The following is a 23,095-nucleotide window of genomic DNA, read 5'->3' as shown; positions in this document are numbered from 1 at the left end:
ACTCCAATGAGAGACTGCTGAATTGGAATTAATTTGCAAACTGGATACAATTAACTTAGGCTTGAATAAAGACTGGGAGTGGATGGGTCATTACACAAAGTAAAACTATTTCTCCATGTTTATACGCCCCCTCCGCTCCCCGTCGTTCCTCAGATGTTCTGGTCAACTGCTGGAAATGGCCCACCTTGATTATCACTACAAAAGGTCCCCCCCCCCCCCGCTCTCCTGCTGGTAATAGCTCACCTTACCTGCTCACTCTCGTTACAGTGTGTATGGTAACACCCATTGTTTCATGTTCTCTGTGTGTATAAATCTCCCCACTGTATTTTCCACTGAATGCATCCGATGAAGTGAGCTGTAACTCACGAAAGCTTATGCTCAAATAAATTTGTTAGTCTCTAAGGTGCCACAAGTCCTCCTTTTCTTTTTGCGGATACAGACTAACATGGCTGCTACTCTGAAACTTGAAATGCCATAGCTATTCTGCATTGGCAACACTCCATGTTTCTTCTTCTTCTTCTTCTTATTATTATTATTTTTAGCAGAAGTGGCACAATAATTTCTGCAACTGGGCAGATAAGACGTAGGTTTCAGAGTAGCAGCTGTGTTAGTCTGTATTCGCAAAATGAAAAGGAGTACTTGTGGCACCTTAGAGACTAACAAAATAAATTTGTTAGTCGCTAAGGTGCCACAAGTACTCCTTTTTCTTTTTTAGATAAAATATAATTATCTTTAATATCTGTCCTCTTATCGCAATTTCTATTAGAGTTCAATGCTGCCAAAACAGTTTGAATTAAACAGTTCTAAAACTAAATGTTTGTTGCTAAAATAAAGACAATCTTGCTGACCAGATGGTAGTTGTGACCAGCCACGTTGACATTAATTTTATTGAAATGTTGATCTTGTCGTTGTCTGCAGTTAGACTCCTCTGAAGAAATAGAGCATTTTGATTTAAAATTTAGAAACTAGATGTGAGAGAAACTCGTTTATCTCCTTTCGTGTCTTAGATTTGATTTTATTTCACTCTAACATTTGTTTCAACCCCCAAACACTCTCCCATTTTATGTCTAAAAATCTGTCCATCACATCTCCAACTCATGTCATGTATACGCCACTCGTTTGAGCTCATTTTACTGCTGCTTAAATCCCTTTCTATGCATTAGTATCCTTTTATCTTACTATTGTCTCCATTTCTATGACTCCGTAGCCTTGTGTCTCCAGATGAAAACATTAAATTCTCTTGTTCATTATGCTGAAATCATTGTGATTTGGGTAATACAAGTATCCATTCTGTAGTTCAGGAACTAAGGTTTCTCTCTAAGGTTTATTTAAACTGATTAAAATATACGGTGGTGGTACTGTAGAGTATGTATGACTCCTACCGTGATGACAGTTATGTTGAATTGATGCTATGTATTTAATATGAACTGACTTAGTTCTTCAGCAGATTTTAAAAATCATACTTGATGGTGCTTAAAATCTTCAACTGAAGTTTTAAACAATATTTAAAATAAGTATAACTTAATCTAATGAACAACAAAACATTTGCTACAAAAGAAGCTATCTTAGTAGGAAGGATTTTAGGGACATGACATCAAGGAGGGAAATATTGTAGACCTGCTTCACTTGCTTGAGTTCAGAATTGGATGTTGCTGTAGTCAAAAGAATATAAAACAATTTGGGGTTTTTTCTGACTTCTATAGGAGTCCTGCTGATCTTCAAACAGGAAATCTGTTTCACAATTTACTGTTAACCCTCTGTGTGATCAGGACTTTGAGATTGTCTGAAGAAGTGGTATAAATTATAATATGAAGTTTTTCCTTTCAGCAGTTGTCCTCAAAATTAAATGGTCAAGATAGAGCAGAGTTCAGGCTTTCCCTGCAGGCACAGTTCACCCACAGTGTGGAGCCTTGAAGGTTTGTGGGATAGAGAAGTTTGCCAAAAATCAGACTCCCATCTATCTGTATGTATTTGAGAAGATAAAGCTTTTTATCAGGAAACTATCTGTTGTTGCTCAACCCAGTGTTCTGAAAGTTCAGAAAATGCTTCTGGCTGTTTGAATTGAATTTGAAATTTGCGCTTTTAAATCTCTTGCTGGGATTCCGTAGCTTCTCAAGGAAACATCCTTCCCTTTAATGTCTTGTATACTATGTTCTTGGTGACATATCCCTAGTAGTATATATAAGGAAATGAATTTATTATTTCAAGTGTTAGGCTCACATGCTATTGGATACTAAACACCTGATGGGATGATAAAATAACTGCAGCTGGCTATTATACCGAAAAGTGACAGTTTATCAATTTTGAGACATTATTGGAGATACAACTTAGTGGCTAAACTGTAAACTAGATCCTGTTGTGAATTTAAAAATCCTGTAGTAATGCAGGACAAAACTGACAATTTCTCAAGATTCTAAAATGTCTTCATAGCTTTTAATCTATTGGATAACTGTAAAAAATTCCCTATAGCATCCATACAGTGTTAACTTCATCTGTTTTTTCTGCAACAGAAGTTAGTCCTTTTCTGAGCTGTACTTGTTGTTTACATTGACTACACTGAAGTAGCACAAGGAAATAAACCAAATCAACCACTTTGGTTTGTGCTGTTAACACAAATTCATGTTTGGTAAATGGAATGTGTCAGTGTTGTACTAAAGGAAACTTTTCAGATTAATTGCTGAGAGTGCAGAAAATTTATGAGAAATAGAGCTTCTTAATAGTAGCTTGCTATACAAAGAGCTTTAAGGTATGTTTCTACTCCGAACACACTCAGGAATCAGGTCTGTTAAACAAGGTCATGACACTTTTTTAGATTTTTAGAGTTCCTTCTGTTTACTGATCAACATTTATTACCTTTTACTTATGCTATCCCGTAAGAGCTAACACAGCTACATCAGTGTGAGCTGAATTTTTCTCCTGTTCATTTCTCACTTATTGGTCAGAGTGTAAGATGAAGTGATAAGACAACCTAATGAATGATGTAGAGCAGGTCAGGGTTCTTATACTTCATAACTTTTTTTACAATAATGTGCCTGCTGCTTTTTAGTTCATCTCCATTCAAGATCATGCAGAACATCACTCCCTTCCTTCTGATCACAAAATCCTGTAGCGACTGTAGTAGTTTTTCACATGGAAAAGTGATAATAGAGAAACATTTAATAGGTTCAGTTTCCTTAAATGAAACTTGGTAACTGGAAATTAGGAGACCTTATGACCAGTCAGCTCTTTGTATAGTTTGGGAATCTCTGTAGAGTTACCAGTAAACCTTAATTTTAAATTACCAGACATACACAAATTAGAACTGTCCTTGGTCATTATTCAGAGTTTTGGCTGGGAAGAAGAAGAGAAGATGCAGAGCCCACCTGTGCTTTTCCCCAAGCCTTTAGGGAGGAAGTGGGTTGAGCGTGTGTGTGTGGCAGGCAATTAGAGTGAAAAAGGCAGAAATTACAAAATTTCAAAAGTATTTACTCTTAGTTTAAAATAAAACCCCAAACTTGCCATTCCTGATCTAGTGGCCAGATTCTCTTTTCGTACAGAGGGGTGGAATCTGCTTCTAATCCCTCCACCCCCAGCCAAAAAAAGGAGAGGAGTCCCCCCTGTGGGCATAGAGTTGGCATAGCTGTCTTCGAATGTTGCTCTCTTCATAGCCCCAGTACAAGATGTATGTTGGCAGTGGTGTGATGAGGTGTGGCAGGTGCTATGGTGATGATCAGCAGGCGGACAGTCTCTCTTGGCAACTTTTGCCAGCTGGTGGATGTTAGAGCAGCTCCTAGGAGAAAGCATAAACTTGGTACAGCAAAGAATCTGTAGTCCAGATCTTTTAAGTAAGAGAAATATTTTTTACCCTATATTGTTGAATGCCATTTATTTGTATGAATATTTCCAACAGACACTTTAACCTTGAGACTTCTGACTTTTGCTGCCTGAGAATTGAGTTTGAAGTATGGCTTCTAAGGTAGGCAGTAAGTCACAAGTTAGCAAAATGAAACCAGCTGTGATGTGGGAAAATATTTGTATAGGACTGCTTAGGCATCTACTAAAACTGTATTTCCATCATGTTTGGAGATTATTTTTACTTTTGCTAAAGTACAAAAAAAATTGTGAAATCAGAATGAAATATGGCATTTTTGTAAGTTTTACTACATTCATATCAGGAAGAGGGAAATACAAATTTACAAGAATATCATTTGCATTTGCTTCTCTGGGCAATTGTACAGGCAAGACATAGTAAGGAAAGAGAGAGAGGTGCATTCAAAACTGAGAAGCCAAACAAACCACAAAAGACAAATTGAGGAGAAATAAGAGTGATGCTGTTCTCTTCCTTCCTAGGAGAGAGGAAATTACAAATTTGATAGTTTAGCTACCATATAAGAATGTAAAATATGGGGACTTCCTGGGAAAGACTCCTGGTGTGTAGTTAGCATATGTTCTCCCTTGCCCCATAGCCTCCATGGAAGCTGGGATCAGTGTGTGCATCATAGTGCTTTATCTCAAACCTCAGATTTCCCATCTGTTATACTGGGTGGGTGGGTGGGTGGGTGTGTGTGTGTGTGTGTGTGTGTGTGTATATATACACACACACGCTTGTCAAATGTTTTTGCAATACCTACTCAAATCTAGGTGTGTTTAGGACAATTATTTACCCTTAATTCTAAATTACTCTTTCTGTGGGTTTACTTGACACCTAAGCTTAATGTTCTAAAAGAAAACCTACCAAGCTTGACTATTTTAATTTTTATGCACAGAATATGCTCTTGTAAATGGATTACTGGAATAGCTTTAGTTACATAGTTCCAGAATGGACCACATTCCTGTAAATTTACAGCTCAATCTAAGCCATTTTTGATAGGGATCACTTACATGGGTAATTGCATCCTTTACCCTCAAATTGACTTGTGATGCAGCACTTCGAAGATGAAAGCCTTCTGCCTCACTACACAGCAAAGGTGCACATTAATAGTGCTACAGCAAAGTGTCATATCTGGTTATTTTTAGGACCTATGAGATTGTGTAACCAGACAGTTACTTGAAATGTAGATTATTCTCCTTAGCACGTTTTCGAGGTGCAGTCCATAATTGCACAATTCATCATTTTTTATCTTGCGGGCACATACTTTATTCCAAGCTTTCCATGCAAAAGCTCCCTATGTCGCTTTCATTTTTGTAAAACATTAATCACTATTGCCAATGTGGTGAAAAACTCTGAGGTGATGAAGTGTTCAGGCCTGTTTTGAAATAGTATGTTAAAGAATACCAGTTGGCAAAATTAAACTAGATAACCTTGTATATCTAGGTCATCTCAAAGCCTTTTCAGTCTATTTCTTAACTAAAGGCTAGTGCCATTTTAAAAAATGTTCTATTAACTCCATAGCAGACTAGACCAAGATGAGGATTCCAGCCAGTTGCATCCCAGCAGTGTTACTTAAGATCTTTAAATCCTTAATGACTGTGTCCAGTTTCCTCCCTCCTTTTCCACACACACTGTTCCTTCAAATACTCTTCACAGATGATATTCACGTGGTAACTTGGAAAGCATCATGATTTTTCAAAGCTTGAGGCAATAGAAGTAACTTTTTAATATTAATTTGTTTGTATGCTGTTTATAGGAATTATAGATATTTATTTAATAAATGCCTTGAATCATCGGCAAACATTAGCTTTGGCTAGATATACTACAGTATAATGTAGCTTCTTACTAACCTTAATTTTTCAATTGATTTTGGGAGCTACCAGAGAGGATGGGGGACGCTTGTCCATGAAGCTGCCTGTTTATCTAAGTCGGGGTCTCAGAGTCCCGGCCCGCGGGCCATCTGCAGCCCAAGAACCTGCAGCCCACGGAGGAGAGACGCAGGCTGACGTGCTGCCGGCAATCTCAACTACAGGCAGCCCTCCCCTCCCCCCCGCAGCTCCCATTGGCTGGGGGAGAGGGACAGAGATACCATCACTAGTTGCCAGGCAGAGTCAGCCATGGAGGCAGCATCATTAGTTGCCGGGCAGAGTCAGCCATAGAGGCAGCATCACTTTTTTCCCACAATGAATACAAGTCAAAATACCGAACACAACTATCTAATGCACACCTTGCTGCAATCCTGAAGGCTTCAACTGCTCAGTCACTGAGGCCAAACATCAACAAACTGACAGAACTGAAGTGTTGCCAGGTGTCTGACAAACACTAAAAACTCTCTAGCAGTCGAAGAATTGTATAAAGTTGTATGACGGTTTTATTATTTCTAAGAAATTTGAAATAAAAAATACAATATAAACGTTTTCTTTTCTGAACACCATCTTCAGTGACATTATTGGCCTGCTGGGAGGATCTGAGGACTGGCACTGGCCCTAAGGTAAATTGAGTTTGAGACCCCTGATTTAAGTTATCAGTTTCATTCTCTAGACAGTTTCCCTTGGTGACAAACCTCCTGTAGTTTATTGGTACAGATCTACATTCACAATATTTAATGGTACATAAAGCTTGTAGAAAACACCTGAAGTGGGTAAACTAAGCTTAGCTCTAGATCAGCGGTTCTCAACCTGTGGGCCGCATGTAGCCCACTTAGCACACAGCTGTGGCCCAGCTCAGCTGTGTGCTAAAGGCCATGCATGGCGGGCTTCCGGCTGTTTGGCCGTGTGTGGCGGGCTCTCGTGTTCACCGCTGCAGGGTCAGGGTCCCCGCATGGCCCACAATGGTAAATAGATTGAGAACTATTGGTCTATTCACTCTAGTTAGTTAAATGAAAAACTATATTAATGCTTTAAAAAGAGAAAAAACCTAATCTGTTAATAAAATTACTAAAGAAGTTGTGTAATGTGCTCAGTCTAAACCCAATGTCCTGGATAGCTTGAGAAATGATTGCAAGAAGTACCAGTTGTGTGTTGGATGTATTCTACAACCTTTTTATCCACATCACAAAACCACCTAACTTACTGTCTCATGTGCCTCAAGTTCTGCATCAGAAGAAGCAGCATATAGTCCACAATCAGCAAGTGAGAAATTTTACAGTTTTAATTTGTGTTCCCATTATAGCATCTTGTTTTTTGATCCAGGGCTCTATAAACTTGGTGAAAATCTAATGTATAGTCATTTGGCTTGTAAGCTGGTTGATTATTCACATATAGTATTGCACGTAGAGGTCTCTTTACGCTGGGATACAATCAGTTGCTTGGCTCTCAGAAAGAGCAGCTTCAACAGAGCAAAAATTGTCCTCAGAAGATCTCCTGTTTAAGCTCTTTAAAAAAAAAAAAAAAAAAAAAATGGAATGACCTTTCTTTTAAAAGCTGAACTTTATATATATGTTGGTGGGGGAACGTGCGCGCATATATTTTAATGCTGAAACACAAAGGAAGGTCTGTTTGGTATCTCTGTGTTTGAGTGTTGGGGACTGAGCACCTGATCCAACTCCTATTGAACTACAATCCTGAGTGTCAGAGTAAAAATTAGAATCATGTTCAGTTTAAAATAAACATTTTGTTAATTTGAGTTCTTTAATTTTACAGGTCTAATCTTGCTGTTTTATCTGGTATTCTATGGTTTCCTAGCAGCACTCTTTACATTTACAATGTGGGTTATGCTTCAGACCCTGAGCGGAGATATTCCCAAATATCGTGACCGGATTTCTAGTCCAGGTAACTGTACTCTTAGTTTTATGTCTAGATTTTAAATTATAATATACAATTTATCTAATAACTTTCTTTTAGGATAAAGTACATATTCCAATGTGGTGTAGTTTTAATTAGACTAATAAAGAGCTTTAAAGGAGGACTCTCTTATAATGGGTGAATCATTTGGGCTTTGTAGGTTTGCAGCACAAAGCCATTTATAGACTTTTTTTGGCCATATTTACTAACTGATGCCTCTAAATTCACTCCTTTCTAGTTCTTCCTGGATTTTGCCATTTATTCTGAAAAACTTTTCAGATTAGTTTTACAGCTATATCAGTCAATGAATGATTGTTTGGTTATTTCATTTAACAAAGGTAGTTGAAGCAGATAGTTCACCTCCTAGTGACTTCATAAATATCTCCAATTCAACAGGTTAATCATTAATATTTGGAGGATTTTCTTGCCATGCTGTATTCGGAGGAGAACATCACCAGACAGACATTTAAATTGTTTTATTTAACTAAAACAACAACATTATGTATTCTGGATTCTTTTCTTCAACAGCAAACATATAATAATTTAACAAAACAAGCATATGAATTTTTGAATTTAGTTAAACAGCAAGTTTTTTAAAATCAGGTTTGTTTTTGTTAAAATTGTTTAACTAAAATAGTTAAATGAAATATTTAAAAAAAAAACAAATTTAAATTGACTGTCAGCTAGGTCAACATGAGGAACTTAAAATATTGGCTTCTGTAGGTAACTCAGTCGTCTTCACGTTCATTTTCTCGTTTGTTCATAATCTGGAAAAGAAAACCAAGCTTTCCTGCTTTTTCAGGTCCCAAACAATTTCTCTATTTGGAATGAATTAGCCCTGAGGAAGAAAATATTCTTACATCGTCAGAAGAAGCTACTGCTGTTAAAAGTGAGATTATCACATCAACAGTCTCTGAATCCAAGTGCTTAAGTGACTTCCACCAGTTCACTGGTGTGACTTTCTTTAAAACGTCATCAGCAAACATATATTTCTTGAATGGTTCACACTTAGCTCTGAAGTGTATTATAGTTGGCATTATGGAAGGATGATTGCTGGATGTGCATGTCATAGCCAACTCCTCTTCAGTGGTTAAGGTTTGGCCCTGGTACTGCGTATTGAGAATATTTGCAAGAAAATGAGTTGGAGATAGTGCTTGTTCCATTCGTTTTTTTTAATGCTTGTAATTTAACTCTCATTGCATATTTCTCTTTTTAATATCTCACTCAGTTCCTTTCAAATTTCAACAGCATCAGCAATAAAACAGCTGTTTCCCTGCATTTCCTACAAGGCTAAGGCTTCAGGGTACTCAGTATGTGTTCAACATTTTTCTTAAGCCCAATGTTGAGAACTTTGGCTGTGACAGTGTCATCCTTTTTTTCACTAGTTTGTTCACAGACTGTCATCAGATTAGGCCAGTTCTTGATATAGTGCTCAAAACAGTCCACTACTGAGTTCCATCGCACGTCTTGTGGGAGAGTTAGCTTGGTTCCTCCCACTTTTTTCAGAGCAGCTCCTGCAAAGTGGTTGTTACGGAAGTATTTTCAATTTCAACAACATTAGCCTTTATTTCTGGAACACTGAAGTCAGGCTAGGTGGTGCATCAAATGAGCACTGCAACCGTTTGTTAGTGGCTTGGGACTCTCTTCACTCTCTCCTAAATAAATTTCTTCTCATTTTTGGATACATTTGCAACATTTGTCTGTGACCAAGCTGCATACTAGACATTTTAATGTTTTTCACAGTTTGCTATAGCTTTTACTGTTACTTCTTATAAGTATTCTGCTGTGTGTGTGCATTTCCAGATGTATCAATTGTTTCTGTAAGGAAGACATTCCCTTCTTCTGTTGTCACACAAGCACATACAACAGGATCATTGTGGACATTGCTCCACCCATCAAGACTCAGGTTAACAATTTCACCCTCTACACCTTATTTATGGTTGTTTCTGGATGATGGAGATTTTTTTGCTACAGGTGATATACTGTGACTATAGTGAGGCGATGACTCACTGGCCCGGTGCCTCCTGCTGGTTGTCTCGGGAATTAGCTCTTCCAGCCAGGAGTGTCCTCTGCAGGCCGGTGTCTTGCCCGGTGCCTCTTTACCTTGGGGTGCTGCCCCCTGGCAGTGCCCCCATTCTCTGGTCTCCCCTCCAAGGGGAACCCCCAACTCTCTATCACCACCTTGCCTCAGTGGCTACTGCCAGTCATCATCTAGCCCCCGCTCACTGAGGCAGACTGCAGTCTGTAAACCACTCATCATTGGCAAGGGGGTTGGACCAGCTGCCTCTGCCTATTCCCAGGCTACACCTCGGTAGCCCCAGTACCTTTCCTGGCCTTTAGCAAGGCCTGCAGCCTGGATGTTTTCCAGGCTGGAGCTCCCCAGCTCCTCTGGCCTTCCCCCAGCCCTGCTCTACTCTAGGTACCCTGCTCAGCTCCCAAGCAGCCAGGTCTTTCTCTCTCTACAGCTAGAGAGAGACTGCCTGAGCTCCTGGCTCACAGCCCTTTTATAGGGCCAGCTGTGGCCTGATTGGGGTGTGGCCACAGCGGTGGCTGCTTCCCCAATCAGCCTAGCTTTTTCTCTCAGCCCCCGCCCTCTCCAAGGGCTTTTAACCCCTTCTGAGCCAGAGCGGGGTGACTGCCCCGCTACAGTGACACACATGATATGACTGAAACACTATCATTGGCAGATAACTCTGAAACGATAGAAAATAGTCTTCAGAATCCTGTATGTTGAGGATGGATTCTCCTAAATAAAATAAGTCAGTGCAGTTATTTAATTATTATTAGCATACTGCTCATTTAATATTACTCCATTGCATTCAGTGACATTCAGTACTACTTTAATGGTGAAATTGTAAAAGAAAGATCTGACTATTTCAGCTATTTATTTTTTATCACAGCTGCATCTAAAATGATAGTACCATAGAGTAACAACTATGTTTTTTGCTCAAACATGAGAATTCAAGAATAGTCCAGAAGGAAGACAGGCAGTCCTGAAGAAAGAAGTATGGAAAAAAAAGTTTACCAACCTGAAGATCCTGCATGTTCAGACGTGTTCCTTTCATCATCATCATCAGTGCAGCTTCCTCCTGAGAAGGAACACTTCTCATGATGTTGTTTAATTTGGACAACTGGGCCTTGCATTTCTTTGTTGCACTGTTTGCATTTTGCACGCATGCCTGTCTTACCCACAGGTAGAGGAACTTCATTAAAATATTCCCAAACTGGGTCTCTCTTATGGCCTGCTGCCATTATAGGTTTTCCCTTCTAGTGAGAGAATGGTATGGTAGATCTCAAATCAATGAAGGCTGCACTCAGAAAGACCTCAAGACTTTTGGAATATGCTGCTCAAACAGTTTCACTTTTGTTTCTACTGCCTGTCCCCGCCCTTCTCCACCTTGTCCAGATCTATTCCACCCCCAACAATCTTCTATTCATTGAACTTTTTGAAACTGCACTCTTTTTTAGAGAGAGGTAAGGGATTGACTCTGTGTACTCAAATCTGCAGAGGGGCAATAGGGTTGAGGTCTGTTGTTTCTCATCTCTATATATATTTATTTTATTTTAAAAACATTTGCTGTTAACAAGCATATTATCTCTGGAGACACAAATCCACAGTTTGAGAACTGCAAAACTAAGCATCTCTGATGATATGTTCTAGACTGAGCACTGAATCCCATTGGGTAGATAGAAAGATTAACCTAAATCATCTATACAGAAGCCCCTGGAACCCCATAAGATTGGGTCCCTAATCCATGAACTGTTGAAACTCATTTACCAAACTTTTCTTAAACATTACATGAATATATTGTCTCATACTAGAGAATTTATAATCGCTATTCCATGTTGAGATATCTTTGAGCTATAATGTATCTTAATTAGAACTATGTTTAGATAGGTTTTTTCCCTCAAAAAGCATTTTATCAAAAACTTTGTTTAAAAAAATTTATTTATTTTAAATCATTGATTTTTGTCTACCCTATTTTGCTGTTAATGCATACAGCTGAAATAGCAGAGGAAAGAGATAATGACCAGGAAAACATCTTATTCTGGAAGTATTTTGGAATATTTCCTGTTTGCAGTAGAAAGCCCCCTTCAGATATTGATTGTTCAAGATATAAATTGGATAGGATATAGAGGATAGTTGGGTAAAGATTTTGCATGTTTTAAAATACCAAACTCAATCAAAAAGGAAAGCTGTCATTGCCTATTCCTATGTTGCTTACTGGATCACACCAGTGTTCCAACTAGTATCTTGATGCTAACAATGGCTAGTACTGGATACTTCAAAGGAAGTGCAAAAAAAACAGCTGTGTATGCAGTTATAGGATAACCTGCTTCCCGGGAAAATTTCATCGTAACCCCAAATAGAGGTTGTCTTAAGCCCTAAAAGATGAGGGTTCTTCCAAAACTTTTAATATTTAGTATTAAATTTCTTAATTTATTACCTATATTAGTGGCTAATCATTTTGAATATTGCTACCACAAGAGATACATTGAGGCTTGGAGTTCCACAGGCTAATTGTATGGAAGAGTATTTCCTTTTATCAGTTTTGCATTTCCCTTCTTTCAATTTAATTGAATGTCCATTTGATCTTGTATTATGAAACAGAGTGATTGGAAGTTCCTGATTTACCTTTATACCATTGATTATTTGTATAGTCATGTCTCTTTTAATTGTCTCCGTTCTAAGATAAATGAATTTTAAAACTGAAATATCTCTTCATGAGAGTTTTTTTTTTTTTCATGCCTATAATTATTCTTGGCTCCCATTTCTGAATCCCCTCTTTCTACTATGTCCTGTTTGAGAGTAGGTGACCAGAAATAGTTTTCCAGGTGAGGGCACACCATTCCATTTTATATAATGGCATATATTTTTATATTCTCCCACCATTATGCATCAATTGTTTTTTAACCCTGTTGTACATTGAGCAGAGATCTTCAGTGTTGTCAGCATTGATGATCGGGGCTTTTTTATGAGCTCAGGCTGAATTTAAAACTCAGTAAAATATGAATAGTTCAAATTATATCCAATGTGAATTACTTTGCATTTATCTATGTTATGTTTAATGGTTCCTTAAATAATTTGGATTAAGCACAAAGTTCCCTTTTGCTTTTGATTTAGATCATATTGTACATATAGCCAGACAAATCTTCATTAAAGTGAAGTTAAGGTTGTAGGCACACACCAGTGGGTTGCATGCATATTACCTTTTAAAAACTTTTTTTAAAAAATCCTCCCAAACTTGAAAAACCTCAAGTATTGAAAGATCAAGGTTGCACTTCTTAAACAAGGTGCCTGAACTATTTTCTCTGTCCCTGTACAGATGCAAGCCTACCATTTTCTCTATTTAAATACAGAGTGTTAGAAACATTAACCGCAGAACATTAGTTGTAGAATTTTTCATGTGTACAAATCTCCAGTAGCAAACCTTGTCCCTTTACTGACTTCTGCTCTTTTACAAGTACTCTAACAGCATAATCTGCACATATGACGTTTACATATGGGCATAATGACTAATGTCACTTGGAGAATTGGCTGCCACAGAGTTGTAGAGCTGAATACATCCTATGAAGAACTGAGTCCCCTCAGCACTTTGAAAGATCAAGCTTTTAATGAAAAAGCAGGAATGATTTATTGTTTCCATATGCTGTTTGTCTAATCGTGAATTGGTAAAGCTGTGTGTGTACCGTGTGACTAAAGAAGACCATAAAATGGCACTCTGACAACGATTATAAAGTACTGTAATTTTGGTGGCCACTATTATTGTTGGATAAATTAGCATGTATTCTAGGCTTTTCTGAGAACACTGCTCTGAGAGATAGAGTTACGGTAGTTTGGGGACTTTGAAAGTTCAACCTTAACTTTTGTTTTTCTTTGGTTTCTGATGTTTTTAAAGGGTAATATGCACTCAAACTACTGATATTTGCCTGCAACTAGAACTTGGCCTTAACATTTTTATCCTTACTTTCTTTTAAAATGGTCCTAAAGTCTGCTGAAGACTTCAGTTCCTGCACACCCTAGGGTGTGGTCAATCCAGCAGACCTTAGAAGGTTTGGGGGGAAATGCCGCTTTGGTCTGCTGGCCACAAAGACTCCTGCTAACTACAGTGTCAATCCACCGTCTTGTGGAGGTGAGTTCTGTTGCTGCAGACCTCGTATGCGGCTCTCAAGGCTTTGAATTAGCAAAATGGGGGGAACTGGGGAGGAGAAACTCCCTACCTCTGTTTATGCTCCAAGCCCTTTGGCAGGAGTTGTGAGGAGTGAAGAACCTCTTCCTCGCTATATTACTGCCTCCAGCTGCTTCCTGGGCCACCTGCTGGAGCTGATTTTTTTTTTCTCCTGTAGTCTCCTCTGTTATGAAACTGCCCCTGGCCCCCTGTGAACTGTCGGAAGTTCATCAGAGCCTCCAGCCCTCATTAGTTTTTGATAGTTCCCTCTTCAGCACCCAGTTGACTCCTGAACCCGTGATGGTCCAAAATAGGTTTGTCTGCTGTGAACTGCTAGCTGACAAAAATGGGGTGAATGAGCCTAACTTCCATAACCCAGCAATACAAAACATGCTAGTTTTGGACCTCTCCCCTATGAGCAATGGTCCAAAATGGAATTTGGGTCCATAGTTCACCCCAACATCTAGACTGAGGGTGGGCCATCAAGAAGCTTATGCCTATGAGAGGGCAGACAAGAACTTAAGGCTCACCCTGGGTTCTTTCCTTCTGCAGATCTCGAGCAGTATACAGAAAAGTGGAGGGAATGTTCCCTCTCCTGCACAGATCTCCTAAGATCTGTATGAATAGGGCTTCCTTCCAAAAAGCCTTAGGAGGTCTGCAGGAAGTAAGGGCCTGGCCCATCCAGAAATTTGCGGCCCTGATAAGTTAAATTCTCTAGGGCCACACCCTCTCCCATTTCACTGTATTTACGCAGACATTTTGGGGAGGCTGAACTACTGGTCCTGGTACAGTTGTGCTTTTCCCCACCCCAAACCCCTGTCAGCCCTGGCAATGAGCAAGAATAGGTGTTTAGGGAGGACATGGTGGTATTTTCATCCCTTCTTTCGAGATCTCCCAAACCTTTAGAATGGAACCAATCTTACCTTAACAAGCCATTTCCACCAATCAGGTTGCACGTTGAGCTCAATTTCTGCCATGGAAAGGGCATTAAATCCTTTTGTTTATTCATTTTAATGGAAGTTTATATCTCCAGCATCTTTTGACACCCTCTGGCAAGATCACTGGAGAATTGTTGCCTGATGACAAAATTAAATCAAATGTTAAGTCTTTTGGTCTTGGGTGCTAGATTTCAGTTGGGGATATTAGTTTGTATCTCTCCCTTTTTGTGTGGTGGAGGGTTTGTTTGTTTGTTTGTTTGTTTTTAAGAAAATAGTTAAAATTTAATTTTGGACTATATTTGGCAGCTCTAATTTGATCATAGTTTAGGAACTCCTAGTTGCCTTCAAATTTTGCAATAAAATTCTTCTTCATCTCTAAACCTTATTTTGAGGCAAATATATTCTTTGTGTAGCTTTGAAAAAGGAAAGGGCAAAGTTCTGACTTAAAGTTGTCCACTGAGTTTCTATTTTAATTAGGGAGTGGCTAGTACTTCTCTGGAAAAACTGAAGTGGACAATAAACGGTTACATTTTAGGCATATAGTGAGTTGTGCATCTCATTCTCTGTACTGAAAATTTACCCTTGATGGCTTTGTTACCCATCTTAATGTTGAGCCTATAAAATTATTTTGAAATGGTTTTCCTTGTAATGGTATGGAGTGGTACAAAACTGTACACTTTGCCCAACCTCTCATAGATTTAAGGAAGGTAGATTCTTAAATAGAATACAAATATTTTGTTAAGTTCAAAGTAACAACTCAGTTTCCCCAGGAAGATGGCCAGGTATTATATACTGTAACTGCTCTGGAGAGAGCCATTATAGCTTCTAGACACTATTTTCAAAGAGTGTATATATATATTTTTTTTGACCGCCTGAAGATTTGATACTTACCACAGATGTTGCAGGTAATCACATATGCTTAGAGATCAAATAACTGATCATTAGGGCTGTCTATTAATCGCAGTTAACTCACGCGATTAACTCAAAAAAATTAATTGTGATTAATCGCACTGTTAAACAATAGAATAGCAATAGAAATTTATTGAATACTTTGGGATGTTTTTCTACCTTTTCAAATATATCTATTTCAATTACAACACAGAATGCAAACTGTACAGTGCTCACTTTATATTATTTTTGATTGCATATATTTGCACTGTAAAAACAATAAACAAAAGAAATAGTATTTTTCAATTCATCTCATACCAGTACTGTAGTGCAATCTCTTTATCATGAAAGCGCAACTTACAAATGTAGATTTTTTGTTACATAGCAGCACTCAAAAAACTTTAGAGCCTGCAAGTCCATTTAGTCCTACTTCTTGTTCAGCCAATCGCTAAGAGAAACAGGTTTGTTTACATTTACAGAAGATAATGCTGTCCACTTCTTAATTACAATGTCACCTGAAAGTTAGAACAGATGTTCGCATGGCACTTTTGTAGCTGATTTTGTAAGATATTTAAGTACCAGATGCTCTAAAGATTCATGTGCCTCTTCATGCTTCAGCCATGGTTCCAGAGTACATTCTTCCATGCTGATGATGCTCATTAAAACAATAATGCATTAATTAAATTTGTGACTGAACTCTTTCGGGGAGAACTGTATGTTTCCTGCTCTGTTTTACCCACATTCTGCCATATATTTCATATTATAGCAGTCTCTGATGATGACCCAGCACATATTGTTTGTTTTAAGAACACTGTCACTGCAAATTTGACAAAATATAAAGAAGATACCAATGTGAAATTTCTAAAGATAGCTACAGCATTTCACCCAAGATTTAAGAATCGGAAGTGCTTTCAAAAACAGAGGGATGAAGTGTGGAGCATGCTTTCAGAAGTCTTAAAAGAGCAACACTCTGATGCGGAAACTACAGAACCCAAACCATCAAAAGAGAAAATTAGCCTTCTGCTGGTGGCATCTGACTCCGATAATGAAAATGAACATGCGTCGGTCTGCACTGCTTTGGATCGTTGTCCAGCAGAACCCATCATCAGCGTGGACGCATGTCCTCTGGAATGGTTGTTGAAGCATTAAGGGACATATACATCTTTAGTGCATCTGGCATTTAAATATCTTGTGACGCCAGCTGCAACAGTGCCATGCAAACGCCTGTTCTCACTTTCAGGTGACATTGTAAACAAGAAGCAGACAGCATTATCTTCTGCAAATGTAAACAAACGTTTGTCTGAGCGATTGGCTGAACAGTAGTACTTGCAGGCTCTAAAGTTTTACATTGTTTTATTTTTGAATGCAGGGTTTTTTTGTACATAATTCTACATTTGTAAGTTCAACTTTCATGATAAAGAGATTGCACTACAGTACTTGTATTAGATGAATTGAAAAATACTATTTCTTTTGTGTTTTACAGTGCAAATATTTGTAATAAAAATAAACATAAAGTGAGCACTGTACACCATGTATTCTGTGTTGTAATTGAAATCAATATATTTGAAAATGTAGGAAACATCCAAAAATATTTAAATAAATAGTATTCTGTTGTTTAATAGCGCGATTAATCGTGATTAATTTTTTTAATCACTTGACAGCCCTACTTACAATAGTTTGTTTTTTTTAAATGCCCCCTTGAGAGAAGGTGAGCTCTTGCATAAGGAATCCTGATAACTCTCTGAAGGACTGAGGTTGGATTTTCAAAAGTGCTCAGCATTGTCCTAACTTCCCCATTGACGTAAGTGGGAATAGTTTTATAATCACAGTTTTACCTGGAACATGGAGCAGCCAGTGTGTGACTTTTGGATTCTAGACATGGGCCCATATGATACCACAAAATACAGATATGTATTTGAACACATCCCAGAGTTTGGGGAAGGAGGTTGGACTACCTGTAGTCAGTACCACCCTCTTTTGAAATTGAGTGAGGTGTTAAAAGGTTGGAAACAAGTTTATCCAGTTCAGGTTCAATTTTTGCCTTAATTTATAAATTTTCAGACAATCATTATCACTTACAGTTTCTGATCATATATTTGACAGATAATAAACAGATAACACAGAACAGGTAGGGGTTCCAGTTACTCAGTTCTGGAGTACTGGGAAGCTCTCCCACACTGCATGATGGTCATCTCAGTCTCTGGTCCAGTGTCCTCTGACTTGGGCCCTGTTCACTTGGTTTCTTGTACCTTCCCACATTACATATTAATTAGCTTTCTTCCAGTAAACCTATAACCTGTGCAATATGCGTGCCCAAGGTTCAATTTACATAGCATTTGCTATCCACGCTATTTTCATATAATCATGTCTTTGTCACCTTACTCCTGTTTTTCCTTTTTGGAGTTACGTTTTGTGTATTTTATTATACTGATTAACTTCCTCTTATCTAAGTCTGCCAACACAATTCAGTCCATGAACAAAAACATCACTATTGTCCCGTCAGTAATTTTGCTTGTGCATTTTAAGGTGTTTTATTCAGTTTCAGGGCCTTGGTATTCAGTTGTTCTCAACAGGGTTCTCTAAGCTTTAAAACCATAGAATGTTCCATTGTATAAAATCATTAAATATGTAAATAAAAAATCCTGAAACTTCACCAAAAAAGCAACTTCTGACCTCTTTCCCTATGTCCTTTACTATATAATCAGTTCCATGCTCTGATGAAGTTCCACAGTGGCTCTGACAACTCCAGTATCATATAGGCTGTGAATTTGCTTGGGGGAGGTGTGAAGGAAGGTAAATTTTAAAAGTGGTTGTACTCCATGCCTTTTTCAATGTAGGAAACATCTCTTTTAAGGTTGTAACTCATCTCTAATGTGTGTTAACCAAAGAACTTTAAGGTAGAAAGACTCTGGTTCTTTGATTACTAATTACAATATTTTTAATTTGTGTTTTCTATAAATTAATCACTGAATAGTGTATGCATATTTGAAGATTACAGTAATATTGCATATTCATCTCTTTATGCTTGGAAATTCATCTCTTTATGCTTGGGAAAGCATAGGAGAGAGGCACATCTATGAGAAGAAAACCAAAACCTATACACAGAGCCCTTTGAGTTTGCTCAAGCCTTCCAGGGTCCCTACACTCTCCTCTGCTTTTTCTCCGTCTTGCCACCTTGTACTGGTCTCTTTTTTTCTTAAAATGGATAGTTTGAAAATTGAGAGAGCCTCCTTTGTATAAAGTTCCAAGTGTCAAAGTCTTCCCCTCCCCCTCCCCAGTTTCAAGTCCTGTCAGATGACACATTGCTTAGTTACAGCCCCACCTGGGATAACTGGTGGTTCTGGGGTGCACTGTCCTAGGGAGTGTCCATTTGAATGGAATGCCCTCCAGGTTAATGACTCTTGATTGCTCTCCATTGTTAGCCCTCTGCTGACACCTCATGGAATCCCAGTTCAATATGGAGGTTAAAAGGCAACAGTGAAGGTACAGTTCAGTTTACCGTCAAAATGGCATTCATCAAGCAAAATGGGGTTTGTAGTTTCATGTATCAGACTGTCATACTGGCATTTAGGTAACACTTGCCCTGGGAAATAGTTTAACTAACTGCTGCTGGGGTGAGAGGGAGAACCTGTGCTTTTGTGAACCCCACAGAAAAGGTGAATGAGTCAAGAAGTGCATTTTTAAAAGGCATATATACAATGTTAGTCTCTGGAACTCATTCCTTCTCCAAAAATTTCTAATTTGTCAAAATCATTTCCTTATTTAAAAAAAAAAAACACCATTTTCTGTGTCTTCACGTGGGGCTTGCAGTGATCACTGATAGGTTTGGTCTGTGTAGTTGTACTTTCCATATGCTTTCTGATAAGTTTATAATTTTATATTATATATTTAAATAATAAATGTATTAGAAGTGACCTACAGAGAGGGGAAATCTGATTTTGTTACATTCTTTTCCTTTTTATGATGTATAAAGAAGTGCCTCCCCCCCTTTTTTTGTGCGGGGGGGCAGAAATCTTGTTTATATTTCAACTTAGAAATATCAAGAACCTTATGTGTCTAGTCTTCCTGGGTTTACCAAAAGATGTGTGGTGGCCTTTTTCAAGTCTTAATTGAAGATGTGGAGTGGGTAGACACCCTTAACAAAAACACATTTTTTTCCTATGAGGTTTTTCTAGTTACATAGGTTAACCAATCGTTTTTAAACTCTCCAAATAAAAAATTGTATCCTCAGTAGATCAAGTTTTGTTTCTTCAGTGCTTGCTATCTCATCCTACTAGTTTTGCTGCTGCCTGTTGTCTTCAAATGTAGACATAATCTGAACTTCTGGTGTGTGGGGAAGAAAGGTGAAAAAGAACAATCAGTGTGGTTTTGTTTTTGGCTAGGAGACCTTTAAGGCCACCTGTATACATTATAAAGAAATTTTTTTTTTTTTTGAAAGGTGCAAGTCCTCTTTTGTTCTCTGTGGGTCACCCTGAAATTAAAATTATATAGCCTCCAGTTTTACTATGTAAGGCATTTTTGGCTTTATAAACCACTTCTTTAAAATTAGTAGGTTTCAAAAGTATGCACAGGAGATACAGAAGTAACAAATTTATAATGGAACTAAGAGTATGTAAAAATACCCACATACCGAGTAAGTAAACTTAAGGTATGGAAGCTATCCACTGGACTGTCTTACTTAGCACTAGTCTAAAAATTAAAATGTTCTTTTTAAAGAAAAGCCTTGGTATAATTTTGTTGAATATGGAAAGTACAAAGTAAAACTGTAATCAGTAAAATACTTTAAAACTGCAGGTGATTAGCTAATTTTTCTATTCTCAATCATTTGGGTTTTGATGATTATGAGTTCTAATTATTATAGCTTGCACTTAAATCGTAACTTTAGATTGTAATTTAGATTTTGGTGTTAAAAATTGATTTTAAAAATCTACCCTCAAAATATGGTTGTACAGTATAAGGAGAATGCTGAAATTCCATACTAGATGGTCTATTTACAATTTGAAAAATGTCTTTCTGAGAAATGAGGGTGGGGGTGAAAAGAGTTGTTTAATATCTGACTTTTATGTTTTGTTTTTCTTTAAAAGGACTTATGATTTCACCAAAGCCAGTCACTGCACTGGAATTTTATTTTAACAAGTCTGACTCCCAGTCATATGCAGAATACGTTTCTACCCTTAAACAATTTCTAAAGTGTAAGTAGAATGTTTTTTTACATTACAGTGTTTGGACAGGCTGTAGCTATAAATACATTCAGTTGATTTCCTTTAGAGGACATGATCTCTAGAATTTTAACATTTACTAACTATATCAGTGGTCTCCAAACTCTGGGATGCACCCCCGTAGGGGTGTGTGGAGAAATGTTTGGGGGGGGGGTAGGAAGGCAGGGCCCCCCAGCTGTGCTGGGCCCCCAGCTTTGCTCCCGGGCACCGACCACAGTTCCAGCTGCGGCTCCCGGGCAGTGCGGACAGGTTCCATTATGGGTAAGAGGGGAGTGACAGAAAAAATTTGGGGACCACTGCTCTAAATTGTATACTGATTTGTTACGGTGTTTGATAGATTTGCTAATGTACTATGGCCATTCTGAACAGAAAGACTTCTACAGATCAGTAAAAGTTATATATTCTGCTTTTCATTCCTTAAATAAATACAACAAGATCCAGAGTTAAATGTTTGGTCAAAGTTTACCATGATTTACAGCTGTGCAGCCTTCACTGACGTCAATAGGTAGTGTGCTTGGATAGCTGAGGAAGGAATTGGGTCCTCCTGCCACAAGCCTAGTTAAGAGTGACATTAAATTGGTTAAAGAAATAAACTTGCATGCAAACAATATGATAGTATTATTTACTTTTTATATATAATGTCATATTGGTGCATGATATTTTACAGGTTTATAAAACATGACAAAAGAGATTACAATTGAAGTTAGTATGTGGGAAAAGATTATATCAGACAAAGGGTAGATAAATGAATAGCAAAGTTATTTGTGTAATATGTTTTCTGTTTTTATGTTACTTAGAAAAACTAAGATAAAATAATGTTATTAAGGTTTCTAAGTCAAGCACTCCAAAAGTTAGGAAGTGTCAGAATTAAAGTTGTTTGTACAATCTTAATTTGGCCCCTTTGTGCATAGGTACCATGATACAATCTTTAATTACATGATCATGTGCTAATTTTTCCACAGGACTCCTCATTCAGTGCACAGAATGGAAGGTGCTCAATTAATAAGGCTATTCAATATTGTGTGTTCTCCCTGTTTTTCAATGTGTAGCCCATGCCTTATTTACTGCACGCTAGTCAAACCCTGTTCTGAAGACTGAATTATTATTCAGGGCTTCTCCAGGAGCTCACCGCTATAGTATGATTGTTTCTCAAACATTAATGAATTTGTTTTCACATGACTCCTGTGGGATGAGGGGATATTATTATTCCCATTGTACAGATGGGGAACGCAGGTGCAGAGAGATTGGAATTAAAAGTATCAACTAGTTTTGAGTGTCCAATCTGAGAAACCTAGAACCTGATTTTTCAGAGTACTTAGCTTTATATGTCACTCCATGTATTCAAGCACAGCTTCCGCTGATGTCAGTTGGAGATGAGAGTGCTCAGGATTTCCACAAATCAGACCCCAACATCTCATTACCCAGAAAATGAGGAATACAATGAGTGACCACCTTTTAAAAAGTTTGGTTTAAGCCACTTGTATAGCATCCCATAGGAATTCCTGTGACAGAGACAAAGATAGGATCCAGTTCTCCAGGGCAGCATTTACCAGGACACAATGCTTTCCCTTCCCCCAGTCCCTTGCCAGATTCATTAACCACCTTCCAACTTCTGCAATAAATGAAGCAGGCGTCCTACACATAAGTCTCCTTTACTATACAACCTTAATTCATCCCCAGAGCAGATCCATCCTGTGCATTGAATCAGGCAGGGGTCCCTGCTAACCTGTCTTTGTCCCAAGTCTTTCTTCCCAACCCCTGGCTCCTTGTCCCAGTCCCATTCGTCTTTCCCAGCCAATTCCAGAACACCACTCTCCTAATTCCTGTCTCCTCATTTGATCTGTCACTCTCCCCAACTCAGACCTCCACTTGCCCCGACCCACATTTCCCTGTTCTCACTGGCTCCTAGTGCTGTTCTCCCTTCATGGATGCCTCATCCAATCTCTGTGTCCTCTGTCTCTCCCTCCCATTCTCTTTGCTCAGTCAATGCCAATTTTTCTCCCTGCATCCTGGACCCTTGTCCAATCTGTCTTCACATGCTCCTCCCTACCCTATTGGTTCTCACTCCCAGTCTCCCCTTCAGATTCTGACCAGGCTTTGCCACTCCACCTCTAATTCGATTTAGATTATGCTCATGTTCTCATTCAAGGTCAGTGCCTGTGGGAGTTTGTTCTGAAGGAACCAGTTTTTCCAAGATCGTATACGTATCCAGCTATTTTGTTACCCCCATCAAAGACTACAAAGTATT

The 23,095-nt window shown here is 38.3% G+C and overlaps 1 protein-coding gene across 1 annotated transcript in view; it reads left to right on the top strand.

Moving 5' to 3' along the window:
- The window catches only part of ATP1B3 (ATPase Na+/K+ transporting subunit beta 3), a 56,713-nt gene that overhangs the window by 8,729 nt on the left and 24,889 nt on the right, over nucleotides 1-23,095 (top strand). The window contains exons 2-3 of the mRNA XM_074963839.1: nucleotides 7,492-7,620; nucleotides 20,713-20,820. Coding sequence (XP_074819940.1) covers nucleotides 7,492-7,620; nucleotides 20,713-20,820 — 237 coding nt within the window. The remainder of the gene's footprint in view (nucleotides 1-7,491; nucleotides 7,621-20,712; nucleotides 20,821-23,095) is intronic.

Source organism: Natator depressus, chromosome 9 (genome assembly GCF_965152275.1).
Source record: "Natator depressus isolate rNatDep1 chromosome 9, rNatDep2.hap1, whole genome shotgun sequence".
NCBI classification, from domain to species: Eukaryota; Metazoa; Chordata; order Testudines; family Cheloniidae; genus Natator; species Natator depressus.
The sequence above is the reverse complement of the archived record's forward strand: the minus strand, read 5'-3'. Positions and strand labels throughout refer to the sequence as shown.